This window comes from Tasmannia lanceolata, unplaced genomic scaffold, assembly GCF_043159265.1.
Source record: "Tasmannia lanceolata isolate RefF3 unplaced genomic scaffold, GAP_Taslan_0.1 ptg000018l, whole genome shotgun sequence".
In the NCBI taxonomy this organism is placed as follows: domain Eukaryota; kingdom Viridiplantae; phylum Streptophyta; class Magnoliopsida; order Canellales; family Winteraceae; genus Tasmannia; species Tasmannia lanceolata.
In genome coordinates, this window is record NW_027518695.1 from 9,632,417 (window position 1) to 9,652,938 (window position 20,522).

The 20,522-nt window shown below is 36.7% G+C and overlaps 1 protein-coding gene across 1 annotated transcript; it reads left to right on the forward strand.

Moving 5' to 3' along the window:
- Nucleotides 1-1,053: 1,053 nt before the first annotated feature.
- Nucleotides 1,054-10,514, forward strand: LOC143852013 (uncharacterized). Its single transcript, XM_077361521.1, has 6 exons — nt 1,054-1,095; nt 3,051-3,087; nt 3,344-3,427; nt 6,673-6,835; nt 9,299-9,572; nt 10,290-10,514. Exons 1-6 carry the CDS (start codon nt 1,054-1,056, stop codon nt 10,479-10,481), a joined length of 792 nt encoding a protein of 263 aa, XP_077217636.1. The 3' UTR covers nt 10,482-10,514.
- The last annotated feature ends 10,008 nt before the right edge of the window (nt 10,515-20,522 follow it).

Genomic DNA, 20,522 nt, shown 5'->3' on the forward strand with positions numbered 1-20,522 from the left:
CACCCTGAGATTTTATATGGTCTAAGCCCCTTTATAGTCCCTCTATTATAAGCCCTGATTATAAGGGCTTACGCCGTATAAAATATCCTATTATTGGTAGAAACTAGAAACAAATGTGTGCGCGTGAAGTCCAGTATTTTTAAAAGAGCACTGTGGGGCCAGATGATCCAAACCGTTAAATTTTTTTCTCCCACAGCATAAATAGGCTGATCACATATGTCATTTCCATAGGATGATCCTAACCCTCTGATCTATAGAAAGGACTGCACATTATAGAAACCGCTATAGATAGGAGGGTTTGGATCATCCTACGGAGATGATCTACGGGATGAAAACCTATTTACATTGTTGGCCGACAAATAAACAGTTTGGATCGTCCTAGGAACTGGGCCCCACTACTTTTATAAAAATACTAGACTCACGCTCACAGAACATATAAAAACTTTGGAAAAAGGTATTGGAGTTGGGTCCTCATGTGGGCACCCAAATGAATCACCGTCATGGTGACTAGGGCTGTTGATTTGGTGGGCCATCATGAGTCCTATCTGACCCCACTGGTCCCACCATAAACAGATGACCATCCTATGGAAATATAATTTTTGGGTGCACAACCTATTTACGTGGTGGCCCAACAAATGAACGGTTTAGATCATCCTGTGAAGTGGGCCGTACAGTAGTTTTTAAAAAGTATTGGGCTATATGGCCACACACACACACACCATATAAATTCTCAAGCCATAGCATAGGATGGTTTTTGTGTCTTCTCAAAAAATATCTAACATCTTGACCATTGATTTTTATCTGTGATCTAACAGACTGGATCTTTTATCAAGCATGAGTAGGGCCTAACTATATGGCCTAGTGGTGGCCCACTAGATCCATGGTCTTGATCGCCAAATTTATATTCATACATGAGAATAGCTAGGTCTACTGAGTTGTCATTTTCACATTTCTTCACCATTCGAAGTCTCGCGTTCAGTGCTTCTTAATCAGAAAACGAGGGAGATGCATTTTTGTTGCGTAGATTCTCCACCAATCCGCTGATATTTGGCCATGGACGAATCTTACACCAGTCGTTTGCTCGGTTCCGTCCCCGTACGTCTCTCTCGCTCTCTTTCTCTCTTTGTGATTTTGCCCTAGGAATTTAAATTTACTGTTTTGTTAGGTTCTTACATTTGATGCAACCAAACACAAGCAGAGCCTTCTTAGTCTGAAAAAGTTAATGCAACCATGTATAAGGTCGAGAGTTAGTAAGCAATATAACACGGCCTATGCAATTTTGTAAAGTAAAAACGGATGCTATAATCAGACTATATAAACTATATAAATTCACTGGGAATATATCACCGGATGTGCAGACACTAATGCATTACAATCACAATATCAAAGTACAAATCATGTTTTACATTGCATCCCTCGCAGTCCGATATCTGATATAAGTCAACTATTTTGCCTCCATTGATTTAAAAGTGCCAATGCATTTTTATCCCATTGGTGGGGCTTCAAAGACTTACCATCCATCATGAACCAAACCAAGAGCGGCATTCACAAATGCCAACGTCGTGCAATTACATATATACCCAGCAATCCATAAAAAATAGTTTATCATTACTACTACAAGCATATTCAAATGAATCGTGCTGAAAGACAATGCAAGTTTTTGCAATTTCAATATGAAATGCACAAGCAGAACATGCTAAATGTGTTGTATCACTTACCGGCCACGGCCTTACCCTTCCCTTTTCGCACAGGACCACACTCACCTACACCTCAAAACACAAAAGGAACAAGCAACACATTCAACATGCTTCCGATGGAAGAAAAAGTATTCAATAAACACTCAAAAATAAGGAAGAAACAGGCAAATCCCAGCTGGACGGTCAACCGTTCAACCATGGTACCTTTCCCTCTCTCTACAGTAGAAAAAGAGAGCTACACGAAGCAAAAAAATGCTAATAAATTGCAGTCGCATGTTTTGAAGGCCAAGTGTAACGAGAAAAAAAAAGTTAGTTATGGTGGACGGCGGAAACAAGAGAAAATCTCACTTTTCGCCAAAATAACTACCCTACATGTAAATGGATGGAATTAATGCAGCTAAAACTATGGCCTAATCACATTCTGACCTTCAATCGAATTTTTCGGCGCCTCCTCTCTCTCTCTCCGCCCCAGCTTTTTTGTCTAAAACCAGTAACCAAACAAAGATAAGGCAAAAGCCTTATTTATACCCTTTTTCACCGACTTACAAAACCCATATGACCGATCTAACCCTCGTGTTTTCACCGACTTATGGTAACACGTATGGGGCCAGTGGGTGTTGGGTAATACAGGTCCAGTGAGAGTTTTTACATCTACAGATTTGGTAATTTGGTAACAGTAGAGTGCTCTATATTCTACTCCCTTGTTTATCCTAAGTGCTCTTCCCCCATCCTTTTGGCATATCGTCTTCACTTTTGAGAAGGGAGGATGAGTGATATATGTATGGCTGAATTATTAATTGTTATCATGATCAATGTTCCATTTGCACTGTCACTTTTCGGATATATGAGGTTCTGGGAAAACATTCTTGGAGAGAGAAAATGTGGAAGAATCTAATGCACGATTGTTGTAGAGAGTAATGGATGCCTAAGAGGATTCTTCTTCAATTTTACTCTAGACATTAATAGCTGGTGTCATTTAGAGAAAATGATCAATTGCAAAGGGTGTGATTTGACTAGGACCCAAGTTTTTAATGACCCAAGTTGGCCTCACTTGAATGGAGTTTAAATAGAAACTAGTTACCAAGTTTTTAATTATGTGATGTTTCTATACCATGGTATGTGCCATTTTTCTGGATCTAGCACGTTTCAATGAAAATTTAGGTATGATTTTCCTCGACAAATACATCTTAGGAATATGGGGTCTTCATACCTACATCTTGCAAGTATTACAAGCTAGAAAATGTCCTTTTTTAAGGCATATTCTTTATTCTCCCATGCTTGGTGTTAAATCTGTTTCTCGTTAATTGTGGAGCTCTTTATTTGTTTTCTTGATCCATTGCAACTTGTGCTCAGGCTGCAGTTTCCGAAGATAAGAAAGCTAATTACTACGATGGTATGTGTATTAGTTTTTTGAATATCTTCTTATAATATATATATATATATATATATATATATATATATATATATATATATATATATATATATATATAATCTAGTATTTTTAAAATCTTCTTATGCTTCCATGATGTTCTTATTCATGTTCAGTGCTTTGCGCATTCTCATTCCTATCTCAGTTCTTATATGCAAATTGACTTCTGCAGTTTAATCACTCAATTTCTTTGAAATGTTTGTTGAATATTGTATAATTCCAGAGGCAAACTTGCAAATATTTCCTCCAATTAATGGAGGGGATAGAGAGTGGGGATATCAAGCTCTAGGAAGTTCACAGGGTATGTTAATGTAATTTTCTATGTTTTCTTTATTAATGAGAAATACAAGGTTTTTTGAAGATAATTGTTACATGTGAGAAAATGGTTTGAAGATTGGTGTATGGTTTTAAACTTACACCAACATCTGTCGACTTACGTGGGAACCAATGTCAAAGTCGGGACCAAAGTTCAAAGTTTGATTCTTTTCGGTGCAAACACATAGCCACCCCATATATCTAGGAAATATTAATAAAGATGAGTCAGTTGAAAAGTTAAAGACATGATCATCTATGCTTAGATTCAATGTCACAATTCCAGACATGCGTGACAGTGCATGTCACTAGGTGTTTTAAACCGTTATGGATTATTATCTTGCTTATGTGATGGTTTCTATGTGTGTATTTATGCTTATTCTAGCAGTTCTTGAAGTTTTATCTTTATTTTTTATTGTTTCCATGGTCTTTTATAAGCTTCCATGATTTTTACAGGATTTTCGTGGACTTCCATAGACTTCCACACAGTGCTTACACTTTCGTTGGGACTGAAGTCCATACCGAAATCGACATTTGAAATCTTCGTGTGCACTGAAGCAATGTTACTAAGGATATGTTTATAAATTCTTAGTTTTTGGTTGTTCAGGTGTGTTTAAACAAACGCATCCAATCTGAAGTTTGTAGTTTTTAATGCAAGTCTTAATGTTTGTTGTTTTTTGTATACCCTTTATCATTCCAATATAAGTTTTTTCCACTGATAACTTTGTACCTGTAATATCTCTGAAGCTAATAAATCTTAAATCTTATTTGTGTAACACTGCTCCATGCTACTCAAATCAGTGTAGGATTTTTTAATGAAAAAACACCCCTACCTTATACACATATCTCAAACCCACTCTTGTTTAGAATTTCAATGCATTCCCTGTATAATCACCCTCTGTTCAAATAGAGATAGTTCTGATGGGTTGTAATCTAAAATTAAAAAAGACATTTTTATGAAATATTGCAATCAAATATGGAAAGGATGCTTGCATTTTGGGTGAGAAACCACAGTTTGTTGGGAAGTAAGATTTCTCTTGTTAAAGTGTTGCTTGCTGACCTTTGGATGTACTTTATGTCCCTTTTCAAGGTCTCGGCATATGTAGGTAGGAGGGTGATAAAAAGCTTCAACATCTAATAAAATTTGGAGGATACGAATCTAGAGAGGGAAAGAATGTGATCGAGAACTATTACATTGTGCTATACAACTATGGAGAGCACTATAAATGTGTGCATCTATTCACACCTGTATGTGGATAGGGAGTCTCAATCACGTGCTTGAGAACTATTACATTGTGCTATACAACTATCCCACATGCAACGACCACACAACTGAGTTGTCTCGAATCGCCCATAGACATGGTACTTTATTGGTCTACATGTAACTGGATAATCAATTCTCAGAGTGTTGTCCATAACAACATATTCTCTGTTATGTTTCCAAAAGTTACAATCTATCTAATAAGAAGAGTACTTGCAACCGTGCATTTCAGAGGGAGAGATTGAGTAGTTCAGATTCCATTGAAGGCAACGTTTTAAATTTCGGTTTCGATTTTGGTCGGCACGGAAATGGAAACATTTCAGTTTCGGTGGAAATCTTGTAAAATCACGGAAACGTATGGAAACATATGCAAATGATGAAATTTAAATCTTTTAAAAAACTTATGCAAATTATGAAATTTTAAGATGAAACTTTGGAAAATACTAGAATAAGTACAAATACATACTTAGAAACCATCACATAAGCAACAAAGCCATCCATAATGGCTTAATCATATCAAACACCTAGTGACATGCGTTGTCTCACATGTCCGGAAAAAGGAAGTCAATAAAGAAGCACAATGCAATGAAGTATAAGAAAGAACAATGACCACCCTCTACAAACCCAACTCTATGTCATACCACATAGAGTTACGGGTATTATTGGTCCCATGCCGATTTGACATCTTGTGCATAAGATACAATTACTTTGCTATGCAGTTCAAAGATGTTGCCTACCAAATATCATTATCTACATTAATGAAATGCAAATAATAATATCTTTCAATTTTTGTGTTGTTCCGACTATTTCGGTCGAAATTTCTGGAATTCCAATCGAATTTCAAAAATTTCGGTCGAATTTCGATCAAAATTTCTGGGAAATAATGACATAAAAGAAAATCATGTGAATTTCATTTCAGTGGCAATGGAAATGGAAACATTTCGGTCAATTCAGGGAAATTTTGGGGAAATTTAAAACCATGATTGAAGGAGGCTAAGTGATCTTAATCTACTTAAGGAGACACTCCACACCCACATGACCACAATCCTATTAGAAGAGATCTCAATATGTGATAGAATTTCAACAGGATATTTAACATGAATGACCAATCAATTAGTCAAACTATTTGCTTTCCATGGGCACATTTTCCTAACATGGCTTTTGGTTAATTTATTGTCTGAACATGGCAAAACTTGGAGTTTGAAATTATCTTAGCATGCATGTTCTGGGAGAAAAATGATTGGCAGGCAAGATAAAGGTTGGACCAGTACCATCTTCATTGTCGAAATCTTCTTGCGGATGAGTGTATTTTGTTGTAATAACATATTACACACGCCGGGTCTAAAAAAATAAATAAATTATACACACTAAACATTGCTATTCACTCTACCTCTCATGCAGATTAGAGGATTTTCTCATTCAGAGATTTGATTCAGTAGGAAGGAGTAGCCTTTTAATTTGAATGTTAAGGCGTTGCACACATCTGTTTGAAATTAGCAAATTAAGGCCTTTTTGAACTTTATTTTTGTTGGAATGAAAGAATATTCTTTTTAAGGATTAGGCATTTACAAAACCACTCAATGTGTTTTGTAGGCTTGTCTATTTTATCATGTGCATATATGTTTGTCATATGTGTTATGTTTCTTCTTTTCATTTTTTATGTTTGGAAGTGCATCACGTTATAGAATCGTATAGAATGTTGTGTTATGTTTCCTTATTTTGAGCTTGATTGCATCGTTTGAGTTGTACAGTGAGTTTCACTCCGTGTAAATTTTTGAATATTCTAGATCGAGAGACATCATGATTTTGAATAGTATTATTTTATTTTTCATTTTCTGTTTTGCCCGCCATATTTTGCAAATTTGTTGTTGTGCAAGTAAATGAGGTCATATGGTTTTAATGTGTTTGTTGAAGTTTCTTCTGTTATCCTCATCGGTTCTTTCCTTAATTTTTATGGTCTCCTTTCTTTACAGGAGGAGAGGATCATCCTCCAACCCATTGGAAGGGAGTATTTAGCATCTCATCATACACTCAGTATTTCAATGTGGATGCTGATATTGTCCTTGATAGAGTTAAGAGTTCACTGAATCCCATCCGTGGAGATTTTTTTGCAAAGATTGAGGGCAATCCTGATCTGTGAGTTTTTTCTTTAACCAATTTCTTCAAATTCATAGCATATATTTTGGCTAAAAAATCAATGCTACAAAAAAACACTGGTTTCCATTTATTAAATTTCCCTTTATGCATCTTTATATTTTACCTTGAATTTCTGAACTGTTAGTGTAAGATATTAAACTATGGATGCCTATCACATTGCCAATTTATTCTTCAAAGAAGTGGTTCGTGTATAGGATGTTCCAAAGTCCCTTCCATCAGATCGCGATACAAAATTTATTTGCCACTTTTGGAGGAACTTTTGGAAAAGGGTAGGCACTACTTTGTCTTTCAGCAGTGCCTACCACCCTCAAATTGATGGACACACGGAGGTGGTAAATAGGAGCCTTGGAAATTTATTGAGTAGTTTAGTGGGATGCAATTCTAAGCAAAGGGATCTAATGTTATTTCAAGCTGAATTTGCTTTCAATAGATCAAAAATAGATTTACATGATTTAGTCCTTATGTAATGGCGCCGACCCCAACTAGTTTGGGACAAAGGTTTAGTTGAGTTGAGTCCTTTTGAAATGGCGAATGGCATGAATCCAAGGTGTGCTCTTGATCTTGCACCTGTCCCAAACTATAGTCGACCAAACACGAAGCCAGAAGCCATGATCTCTTGCCTCCAACAAATTCATACTGTTGTCCGTGAAAAGCTTGATGAAAACATAGCAAAATACAAATATGCGGTTGATAAATATCGTCGAAAACTTATATCCGGGGTTGGCAAGTTCGTTTGGGCAGTCCTCACTAAAGACCATTTTCGGGCGAGCGAATACAACAAAGGAAAATTGGTCCATGTGAGACCATTGAGAAAAATGATAATGCATATAAGTTGAAACAAACAAAAGTCACATTAGGGCCCATTATTTTTTTTTTAACTGCCAAACACCTTGTGCTCTAGCATGGTGATTCTTTTGAGGATGATACCTTGAACTCGGTTTCGAGTTCTCTTTGGCCAGCGTAGGATGATGTAATGCGTCAAGCCCATGAGTATTTCGACAAGATGGACTGGGCCAAAACATTACGGAGAAGTTCAAGATTCAAAATCAACATTTAGCACATGTGGGCTTCATCTTTGCTCATCCTAGACCAACCTTCAGTCATTTAGGTTAGATTTGTGTTGTCCAACGGTTAGGTTTTCACTCTTTGAATTCTTCATTCGCCTAGAATATTGCACCCACTTAGAAGAAATTAGTCATCTCAAATAGGCATACTCTATGCTCAAGATTCGGATTTACAAACTGTTTGTTGTGTTGAAAAGCTCATTTCAAGCCCTTTAAAAGCTATGTTTAACATATTTCCGGATGCCAACGTATTGTAGAGCAAAAATGCGTTGGAAGTTGACTCATTATTTTGCAGCGAGAATTGTAGTGTTCTTGATAGTGTAAAAGTTTGTTGACTTCTTTTGGTATATAACCCTATATAAGGCTACTTGGACGAATTTGTGAGGAGATTTTGATTATAATTTAGTAGAATTTCAGAGCTCCTTAGAGCTCTTGGATTGTACTCTTGCTTTGACATTTGATTTTTGCTACTTTGTATGCGAATTCTTGCTTTGAATTCTAGGAGAAAAGATAACCCTATGTATAATGTTTACCTAAATGATAATACTCACTTTGTAAAGTGGTAACAAACTCAAGACCGGGAATTGATAACTCTAATTTTCAAAGAGATGGATGACCAATGTGATAGTGACATGCATTGTTGCGTATGTCTGATAATTAAGTACATACCAAACTTCTCATGTAATTCATATAAATATTTATTCAAAATACATGCATACCATTCCACATGCAATTCATATAATTCGAATTATGTAACACGGGCTGATCTAGTATGCCACTATTACACTCACAATTTTGGTTTATGCATTTTGGTCGTTTCGGTTTCGGTTTGGGTGCGGATTGAAACAAAAACATTTCGGTTGTTTCATGTCAGTTTTGGCGGAAATTTAAAACCATGGTTGATGCACAACCATCCTTCACTACTAGTTTGCATCATTCACTGGTATTCTTTATTCTAGCTTGGCGTTGATTGGCTTGGTAAAGGTTGTGGTATCACTGTATAAAAGTTGATGAAAAACCCTATTTAATAAAGTGATGATTGTAACGTAACGCTAAAATTGATGAAAACATGCTTGAATTGCTACATTGGATTTTTTTGATAAAGGTGAATTTCCTTTAGCCCCACACCCATGTTTAAATTGCTACATTGTTTTTTGGGGCACACCCATCTCTAAGGCACTTTCGTTTTAATTTATAAGTTAGATTCTTTTTTCCCCGATCTTTAAATTGCTACATTGTGTTTGGCACACCCATCTCTAAGGCACTTTCGTTTCAATTTATAAATTAGTTTCTTTTTTCTTGCTATGTGTGATGTCCCTTAGTTTTCCTATTCCGCACACTTATATGGTTTATTAATGCAAACATTGGTGATTTTTAGGTATGGACCCTTTTGGATCTCCACTACGTTGGTCTTCATGCTTGCTGCCCTCGGAAACTGTGCCACATACCTTATGAACAAACGGAACAACCAGAAAACGGAGTGGAGCTTTGATGTCAACTATGTAAAGTTGGCAGCATGCATTGTTTATGGTTATCTACTTGTGGTACCAGTTGCATTTTACTTCCTGCTTCAGTATTTTGGATCAAATACAAGCTTGATACGCCTTTGGTGTATGTGGGGTTACTCTCTCTTCATAGTAGCACTCAGCTCTGTAAGTATCCATGCATGTGTCTGGTTTCACAAAATTATTTTGATTGAGTTGCTTCTGGACATAATTAATATTTCATCCTGTTAAAGTATAAAAGATAAACAACGCCTTTCTCCAACAGCATAAGCTTTTGGAGAAGTTGGTAAGTTAACATGGTATCAAAGCCAAAGGTCTCAAGTCCGGATAGCAAAAATCTACATGCGATGGTCGGCCCAAAGTGGGACCAGATGTGCCACGTGTTTGCCAAGTGGGCCACACGTGCGGAGGAGTGTTAAAGTATAAAAGATAAATAACGCCTTTCTCCAACAGCATAAGCTTTTGGAGAAGTTGGTAAGTTAACACATTTCAATGTTGATAACCGTCCTCATCTTATGACGAAATCATGTTCTTTACATACCAAGCTGATGATTTTTGACATATATTCGGTCAAATAATTGACCTTCTACCCTAAAATTCTGATGTGGAATTCATATCTATGAGTTTCTCGATGTCTTAATATACCTGAAGTTCACAAGTTTCTGAAGACCCGACTCTAAACGCCCTCTTTGTTTTGTATTCTGAGAACCGATTGTGAATCCAAAACTGATTGTTGGACTCACATTCAGTTATCAAAATTTCAAACAAACAGGGCACAAGTAATTAATTTTATGGGAGTATAGATTTTCCCATTATCATCTCATGTTTAACCTTGTAGTATGGATTCAACTGAACGATTTGCAGTTTCTGTTGGTTATTCCGGTTGAGTTTCTCCGTTGGATCATGATAATACTTGTGGGTTCAGCGTCAGCTTGCTTTGTTGCTCTGAATATAAAGACCCACTTGGAGGGGAGCAATCTAACGGCGGTGGTTATTAGCTCCTTGGTGTTGCAATTTGCTTTGGCAATTTTCATCAAGATCTACTTCTTCCCATAAGTATGTATGAACAAGGTGTCTCTATATGCCTGATGTACAGTTTACAGGTCTGGACATGTAAAGCTGAGTTTTTTATTGTCATGTTTTCTGTGTTCTTGCATTGATTCACTCCCATGGACAGATATGTATATTTTTTGTAAATTTCTATTGCAGAATCTGGTTTTGATTGTGAGTTCCATTGTTTGGTTTAAACATGGAAAAAAATTGAACTAGCGCAGTTCAAGTTTTATTCAGAGTGACCTTCAATGTATGATGATCTCCCTCTAAATAAGGCTGAAATCTATGAGAATCTCATGTAAAGATCCAACAAGCTACTTCTTAAATGAGAGCCTTATTTGCTTGAGTTGTCTTTTAAAAAAGGAGGTGGAACTTGGAAACTTGTTCAAGTAGAGCTCTAAAAAAAAGCTAGAAGCTTTAACGTCAATTGGAATTCCATTTGGTCCCAAGCAAAAGAACTGATGAAGTTCTGCTAACTACTTTCTATTATGAACCAATAGTGGCAAAGATTTACTGAGGGTGCACAAAGTAATACATTGTCATCATACTAAGTACCAGAATCTAAAGACATGCATTTGAAGGCTTCATGTGGTGTAAGTCATTTGAATTTGTTTAAAGCAAATACCACACATGCGGTTGACCATTATCTATAAGTAGAGGATTAATCCAAAATCTGTTACAATGCGAGTAGTTAATTCTTTGGCTGACCCTTGTTTCTTCAGCAACCCTTCACCTTGTTAGGAAGTTAAAGTTTGGTAATTCTTCATTTGGCATGCTAACGTATTGTTATAATTTGATCCGATCGGTTGAGACAATGTAGGGAAAAAAAAATCTAGACTTAGATGGAATGACATGCATGATTGGGAAATTTCCATGCTATTATGTTCTAAACTTGTAGAACTGATCATTAGACAAAATTCTTGATTATAATCATATGGTAATGGCACGCACTTATGTTTTCTTATGTGTCAATGTTGTCTATTTCATAAGTAGGAGTTTATGAAATATCCGTGTCCTCTTGGAGGGATTATACCCGATTCACTTCAATGTATGCATTGTGGGTCTAGATCACGATAGATAGAGTTGAGATGTCGTCATGATCAGGTGAAAATTTGGTATGATGAACTGGGTGTTGAAAAGACCCTCAATACCAATGGTCTCACATATTTAGGTTTCAATATAAAAGTTAGATGTTTAATCGGTAGCTTCTTAAGGATGGTCCCTAGCAAATCCCTAATTTTTAATATAGGTAAGATAATGCCATTATTGCAAATATATTAAATATTAAGGGAATTTTATTCACTAATGGCTCAACCATAATAATGAAAATCTCAAATTGAGTGTGGTTAGTAGTCACTTTTTACTTATAGTTAAATTGAGATTAAAAAAACCCTAGTGTGTGTTGACATAAACCTATCTAGAGTTTCACTTTTTCAACAAGTGAGAAAACACTAACCTCTTCCTTTTCTCTTTAATAAGCTCCTACGTGCATAGCTTCTATCGCGACCGTCTATTTTCATCCCCGACAAATCTCGCCCAATTTCATCCGGATCCTTTGAATCCATCGGGCTATCGATGTCCACTAACACCCTTGTACTAAATGAGGAAATGGCATCTTTGAAGATAACATCATACCGAGTGTAGTGCCACGTTTCAATGCATGCCAATACTTTTGCATGATATTGTTTGGTTGTCATATTTATTAGCACCACGTCTTTCGCTCGTATTAGCACACGTCTATGTATCAGCAATTTCCACTAACACCCATATACTAATATGAGGAAATGGCATCTTAGAAGATAACGTCATACAGAGTGTAGTGCCACGTTTCAATGCATGCCAATAATTTTGGATGATATTGTTTGGTTGTCATATTTATTAGCACCATGTCTTTCGCTCGTATTAGCACAGGTCTATGTATCGGCAATTTCCACTAATACCCCTATACTAATATGAGGAAATGGCATCTTAGAAGATAACGTCATACAGAGTGTAGTGCCACGTTTCAATGCATGCCGATACTTTTGCATGATATTGTTTGGTTGTCATATTTATTAGCGCCACGTCTTTCGCTCGTATTAGCACACTCATATTAGCACACGTCCATGTATCGGCAATTTCCACTAACACCCCTATACTAATATGAGGAAATGTCATCTTAGAAGATAACGTCATACAGAGTGTAGTGCCACGTTTCAATGCATGCTGATACTTTGGCATGATATTGTTTGGTTGTCATATTTATTAGCGCCACGTCTTTCGCTCGTATTAGCACACGTCTATGTATCGGCAATTTCCACTAACACCCATATACTAATATGAGGAAATGGCATCTTAGAAGATAACATCATATAGAGTGTAGTGCCACGTTTCAACGCATGCCGATACTTTTGCATGATATTGTTTGGTTGTCATATTTATTAGCGCCACGTCTTTCGCTCATATTAGCACACGTCTATGTATCGGCAATTTCCACTAACACCCCTATACTAATATGATGAAATGGCATCTTAGAAGATAACGTCATATAGAGTGTAGTGCCACGTTTCAACGCATGCCGATACTTTTGCATGATATTGTTTGGTTGTTATATTTATTAGCGCCACGTCTTTCGCTCGTATTAGCACGCGTCTATGTATCGGCAATTTCCACTAACACCCCTATTCTAATATGAGGAAATGGCATCTTAGAAGATAACGTCATACAGAGTGTAGTGCCACGTTTCAATGCATGCCGATACTTTTGCATGATATTGTTGGTTGTCATATTTATTAGAGCCACGTCTTTCGCTCGTATTAGCACACGTCTATGTATCGACAATTTCGAGGCCATTTTTTCCTTTAAAAGGAGACCCCTTGCCCTACCTCTACCTAAGCGTTTTCTACTATCTTTGGATAGCTGCCATGGCAAGGCCCAAAACCAAGCCTTTCTTGGTACCTTGGTCTATTGCCATAAAAACCATGGAAGTTGAGAAGCTATGGGAAGACCCTTTCATAAGAGGTTCTTGTAATGATCAGGCTCGAGAGATGGTCCTTACCAATCAATACTATGGAACAGGTGATATAGGAAAAGCAAAGATGGGGATGTTGGAAGCAAGCTTAATTTCAAATGATTTGGCCAATGGTCTGCTTGTCACAGCTGGGAGCTAATCAACTCGAGGGTAATCACAAAAACTCCATCCATGATTTGTCTATGCATACATATCTTTATCTTTGTGTGGGCATTAACATGTGTGCATACGTTCAAAATGGGATTTTATTTGCAAGTCTATAATTTATAAAATATACTCTACTTAGTCTATAATTTGGCTAAAGCATGATTTAGCCAAAAAAAAAAAAATAGTTTTTCAAAAAACAATTCTAAAAGTATTCATCCAGTAATGGGCTATCAGATCAACGGTCCTGGTCATCGAGAATGCATACCACATGCACATTGGATTCAATGCAAGAGATCACCATTGGGTCCCACATGGTACACTTGTGTGCGGTTGGGATTTGATCTAGTGGCCCATCAAGAGGCAAACCATATGTCTTTGTCCGATGCCGGAACAAACATCTCATCCATCAGATTAAACACTACAAATGTCATAATTTTAGTATCTCTTGATAGAACCCTAAAGATGAAGGGCTGTAATCATCCTATCACAACATCAATCTCTAACATTTTTTTTTTTGTTTCCATTTTGCAGATTAATGGGGACAATTAATTCTTCTCTCTCTTGGAAAATAAGAAAAGTTGCAGGTGGATAGAGAAGAGTGATAGATAAGAGTACATATAGAGGTCAATGAGAATTGAAAAATCTCTGATGCTAGATAGAGGAGTCCCTGGAGTTTGGTTCTGGGTCTCTTGTAACATTTCCCAATCCCCATTGTTGAAATTGTGAGATGATGAGGACATACACCAAAACACAATATACATAGGATTCTTTCTCTGAAAAGGAGTCCTTATGGCATACTCTATGAATGCAGAGGAAATGTGGATTGAATCCAATGCCAGAATCGGAAAGGTCTTCAGAGTGTAATCCAAGAAAGAAGACCCATAAGAGCTCCTTTCTTGATCTGTTCTCCTCAACTCAACTCAACTCAACTCAACTCAACAAAGCCTTTGCCCCAAACTAGTTGGCGTCGGCTAAATGAATCCTCCCTTCCATTCTGATGTTGATTTTTGTAAGTCTTTTCAGGCAATTTTTGATTTGGGTATTTTTTATTTGGGTTTTTAGGGTTCTCTGTACAGGGGGTGAATTTATCCCATAAGGGGATGAATTTATCACTGCCCCTTTTAAAAGATGTTTGGTTCAATCTTTTAGGCCCTATTTGGATTGCAAGAATTTTCTGTAAAAGTTTGTAAAGAAATTTTTTTATAGAATTTTCTGTTTTTCCATTGTTTGTTAGAAATTAAAAAATGTGATTTGTAAATTACTGCAATTCAAGTTTTATTTAGAAGGAACTGGAGTTTACAGTTGTATCCCTCTAAATAAGCTATAATCAGATCAATTCCAAATAAATTGTGGAAACGAAAAAAATAATTTTTTCTCTATTTTCTCTAGTTTTTTAGAGAAAAATTTAAAGCAAGACTGAAAAACACCCTGAAAAATGAAGCTAAATGAGAAAAGTGTTTCTGTGCAAGTGTGCGGGGAGCTCCTTGTGCACAAGTGGCTTAAAAAGCGACCACAAAAGCCACCGATTGGTCGCTTTTTTGGGCCCCGCAGAGCTGGACCTGCTATACGAACCAATCGATGGCTATTTAAGCCACTTGTGCGCAGGCTCCCTGCGCACGTGCTCAAAAACACTTTTCTCTAGCCAAATAGTGGAAAATTTATTTTTCCAGAGAAATTTTATTTTTTGAGAAAATAAAATCCAAACGTCCAAACATGCCTTAAAAGTAGGATGTTTTTATTCAGAAGATTTGTTCTTGAATTCCTGTGATATTTTTAATCATTTTCCTTTAAAAAAATGGTGTACATATGCGTCATGTGTCAAGAGAGGAGAAAAATAAGTGGTGTGACTTGTCACAGCTACTATTCCCCTTGATTTTTCACTAAATTAGAAAAATACACCTTTATTAAATGATTGTCATAAGTTATATCGAAATCTAAGGTTTGGATTGCAAAAGAGAACTTGAACCAACCTTATTCTCGAAATGTTTGGAAGGAAAAAATAATTCTAAAATCTCCTATACACTAAAAAAGATAACCTGAACCAACCTTATTCATTTTTTATTTAGAGGTGTAAACCTTCTTTGGTGTTTAGGAAGAAAGAGAAAATTGGAACTAACTAGAGGAGAGAAGAAGTTGCTCTGCAAAAGCAAGAAACTGTAAAAGCCAGAACTTTACAAACCGAATTGCAAAATCGTGGAACCACAAACTATAAAATTCTAAACACCTACAGAGAGAGAGAGACTCATACTCATAAAACCAACTATGATTCAAATCCGTGGGCCTGTCCCCCCACACCATGCACGAGTCTGTAGTGATTCTAGCACTCCCCCTCACTATCTATTGGTCACGCCAAGCAATTCCTTTCTAAACTATGCAACTTATTGTAGCTCTGTCATTCGAAAGCAATAAGGGCTACGATCCAATGAACTATCATAACTTTGGCTGTTGGATTGGACGTCATAATCAAGCCCGTACTTCTACAAGAATTTCCAAGCAACAAATCTCGCCTTGAACTTCTCTACCGATCCATCCGCTTTGGTCTTTTACCGTGTAGACCCACTTACATGAAATAAGTGAAACTACTGAAGGTAGTGGAACTATATTCCATGTTTCATTCTGCTTCAAGGCTAGAATATTTGATTGTCATGTTTTCTGTATTCTTGCATTGATTCGTTCCCATGGAAAGATCTATATATTTTTGTAAATTTCTATTGCAGACTCTGGTTTTGATTGCGAGTTCTTTTTTATCCCAAAACAAGATCATTTTATAATGGATGGTAGAGTCGCCATCTATCTGGTGTCATTTGTAATATTGAGGAGGCCTATTTTTGGAAGTGCTGCAAGGTGGAAAAAAATGTGAAAAAGCCATCTCTCTTCCTTAGATGGATGGTTGGGTTGAATCCAGGGCATTGACTATGGGCAGGAATCTTTTTTACCAATGGCGTGACCATAATAATTAAGAAAAAAAGAGCTAATTAATAACCCTTTGTCATAATGAAAATCTCAAATTGAGAGTAGTAATCACTTTTTACTCATAGTTAAATTGAGATTAAGAAACCCTAGTGTGTGTTTATATAAACATATCTATAGTTTCTCTTTTGCAACAAGTGAGAACACACTAACCTCTTCTTCTTCTCTTTTCTAAGCACCTAAGTGCATATCTTCCATCTTAACCTCTTCCATCTTGGGATGAAAACACTAACAAGGAAATGATATATCCGCCCCCTTTTCTTCCCGGGGCCACCTCCTTTGTTGATGAACTCATCCACCTTAATTGCTCTTTGGTTGCCACGTGTAAGGTCAAGATTGATGGAGTACTAAACAATTGTGGTCCCGAGGAATACTAAACCATTTTACATATTTTTTACTGAAAAGTATACGCTCTCAAACCCTTGCTCAGTCTCCCATCATTCCCAACACCGACACAAGGAAAAGTTCAAAAAAGGGGAACAAAGGCAACTGAAACACGAAACAAGCTTGAATTGCTACATTGGATTTTTTTAGTAAAGGCGATCAATTTCCTTTAGCCACAACCACCTTTAAATTTGCCACGCGCCTTGACCCCACTGAGTAAATATTGTCTAGTTCTCGGTCTTTCAACCTCCCCGGTTTTGTTTTCCAGCAGTGCTAACCATGCCCAACCCACTCCGCGGGGCCTGTCCCTGGAGATGCGCATCTACACACAGGGAGAAGGAGGGTTCACATATAAAGCCTAGAAATTGCCACATTGTGTTTGGGGCACACCCATCTCTAAGGCACTTCGTTTCAATTTATAAATTAATTAACATTCTACCCTAATATAATGACATGGAATTCATATCTATGATTTTCTCGATGTCTAAATATACCTCAAGTTCACAAGTTCCTGAACACCCGACTCTAACGCTCCCAGTTTGTTTTGTATTTCGAGAACAGATTGTGAATCCAAAACTAATTATTGGACTTAAAATCAAAGGTAATTTTGAGTCCAACAACTAGTTTTCGACTCACAATCGGATCTCAAAATTTAAAACAAACAGGGCATGAGTAATTAATTTTATGGGACTATGGATTTTCCCATTATCATCTCATGTTTAACCTTGTAATAGATTCAACTGAACAATTTGCAGTTTCTGTTGGTTATCCCGGTTGAGTTTTTCCGGTGGATCATGATAATCCTCGCCGGTTCAGCATCAGCTTGCTTCGTTGCTTTGAATATAAAGACCTACTTGGAGGAGAGCGATCTAACAGTGGGGTTCATTAGCTCCTTGGTGTTGCAATTTGCTTTGGAAATTTTCATCAAGATCTACTTCTTCCAATAAGTATGTATGAACAAGGTGTCTCTATATGCCTGATGTACAGTTTACAGGCCTGGACATGTAAAGGTGAGTTTCTGATTGTCATGTTTTCTGTATTCTTGCATTGATTCGCTCCAATTGTGTATGTTTTTGTAAATTTCTATTGCAGAATCTGGTTTTGATTGCGAGTTCCATTGTTTGGTTCATATGTATCTTACCCCTACTGGGGTTGTTCTCTCTTTTTTCTTTATATTGCGAGACCCCCTCGGCCTTTTTCTTTTAATGAAATTTATTCTTACCATTCAAAAAAAAAAGAAAGAAAGAAAGAAAAGAAATTGAACTAGCGCGGTTCAAGTTTTATTCAGAGAATCAGAGTGACCTTCAATTTATGAGCTTGTTCAGGTAGAGCTCTGAAAATGCTAGAAGCTTTAACATCAATTGGAATTCCATTTGGTCCCGAGCAAAAGAACTGATGATGTTTTGCTAAGTACGTTGCTATTATGAACCAATAGTGGCAAAGATCTACTGGGGGTGCACAAAGTAATACATTGTCATCATACTTACAATAGGTACAAGGTAATCTGGCTTAGGTTGTTCTTAAATATATGGAAAGGGACTAAGTACCAGAATATAAAGACATGCGTGTGAAGCATCTGAATTTGTTTAAAGCACATACCACACGTGCAGTATACCATTATCTATAAGTAAAGTTTGATCCCTAATCCGTTACAATGCAAGAAGTTAATAGTGTAGGTGACCCTTGTTTCTTCAGTAACCCTTCATCTTGTTAGGAAGTTAAAGTTTGGTGATTCCCATTTTGGCATGCAAACCTATTGTTATAATCTGATCCGATCGGTTGAGACATTGTAGGGAAAACATCTAGACTTGAATAAAATGACATCCATGATTGAGAAATTTCCATGATATTATATACTGAACTGGTAGATCGATCATTATACAATATTCTTGATTATAATCATATGGTCGATGGTGTCGAGTATTTAATTGAAAATTTTTAAATTATTTTTCAAACATATTTATTTCAAAAGTTGGAGTTTATGAAATATCCTTTTACTCTTCGGGGGATTATACGCGATTCACTTCAATGATAGATAGAGTTGAGATGTCCTGGTTAGGTGAAATTTTGGTGAAATTCGGTATGATGAACTGGGTGTTGAAAAGACCCTTAATACCAATGGTCTCACATATCTAGGTTTCAATATAATAGATTGAAGTTAGATGTTTAATCGTTAGCTTCTTAAGGACGGTCCCTAGCAAATCCCTAATATTTAATATAGGTAAGATAATGCCAATATTGCAAATATCAAGGGAATTTTATTCACTAATGGCTCAACCATAATAATTGAGAAAAAAGAGTTAATTAATAACCCTTTGTCATAATGAAAATCTCAAATTGAGTCTGGTTAGTAGTCACTTTTTACTTATAGTTAAATTGATAGTAAAAAACCCTAGTGTGTGTTTATATAAACATATCTAGAGTTTCACTTTTTCAACAAGTGATGAGAAAACACTAACCTCTTCCTTTTCTCTTTTCTAAGCTCCTATGTGCATAGCTTCAATCTCGACCGTCCATTTTCATCTATCCCAGGATTTATTAGGTTTAATATCCACTTGCTTTGCATAAATCCTGCCAAATTACATTCGGATCCTTTGAATCCATCGGGCTGTTGGTGTCCACTAACACCCCTATACTAATATGAGGAAATGGCATCTTAGAAGATAACATCATACCGAGTGTAATGCCACGTTTCAATGCATGCCAATAATTTTGCATGATATTGTTTGGTTGTCATATTTATTAGAGCCACGTCTTTTGCTAGTATTAGCACACGTCTATGTATCGGCAATTTCCTCTAACACCCCTATAGTCATATGAGGAAATGGCATATTAGAAGATAACATCATACCGAGTGTAATGCCACATTTCAATGCATGCCAATAATTTTGCATGATATTGTTTGGTTGTCATATTTATTAGCGCCACGTCTTTCGCTCGTATTAGCACACGTCTATGTATCGGCAATTTCCACTAACACCCCTATAGTCATATGAGGAAATGGCATCTTTGAAGATAACATCATACCGAGTGTAATGCCACGTTTCAATGCATATATGCCAATAATTCTGCATGATCTTGTTTGGTTGTCATATTTATTAGCGCCACGTCTTTCGCTCGTATTAGCACACGTCCATATATCGGCTATTTCCACTAACATTCAATAGTCATATGAGGAAATGGCATCTTTGAAGATAACATCATACCGAGTGTAGTGCCACGTTTCAATGCATGCCAATAATTTTGCATGATATTGTTTGGTTGTCATATTTATTAGCGCCACGTCTTTCGTTCGTATTAGCACACGTCTATGTATCGGCAATTTCCACTAACACCCATATAATCATATGAGGAAATGGCATCTTTGAAGATAACATCATACCGTGTGTAACGCCACGTTTCAATGCATATATGCCAATAATTCTGCATGATATTGTTTGGTTGTCATATTTATTAGCGCCACGTCTTTCGCTCGTATTAGCACACATCCATGTATCGGCTATTTCCACTAACATTCAATAGTCATATGAGGA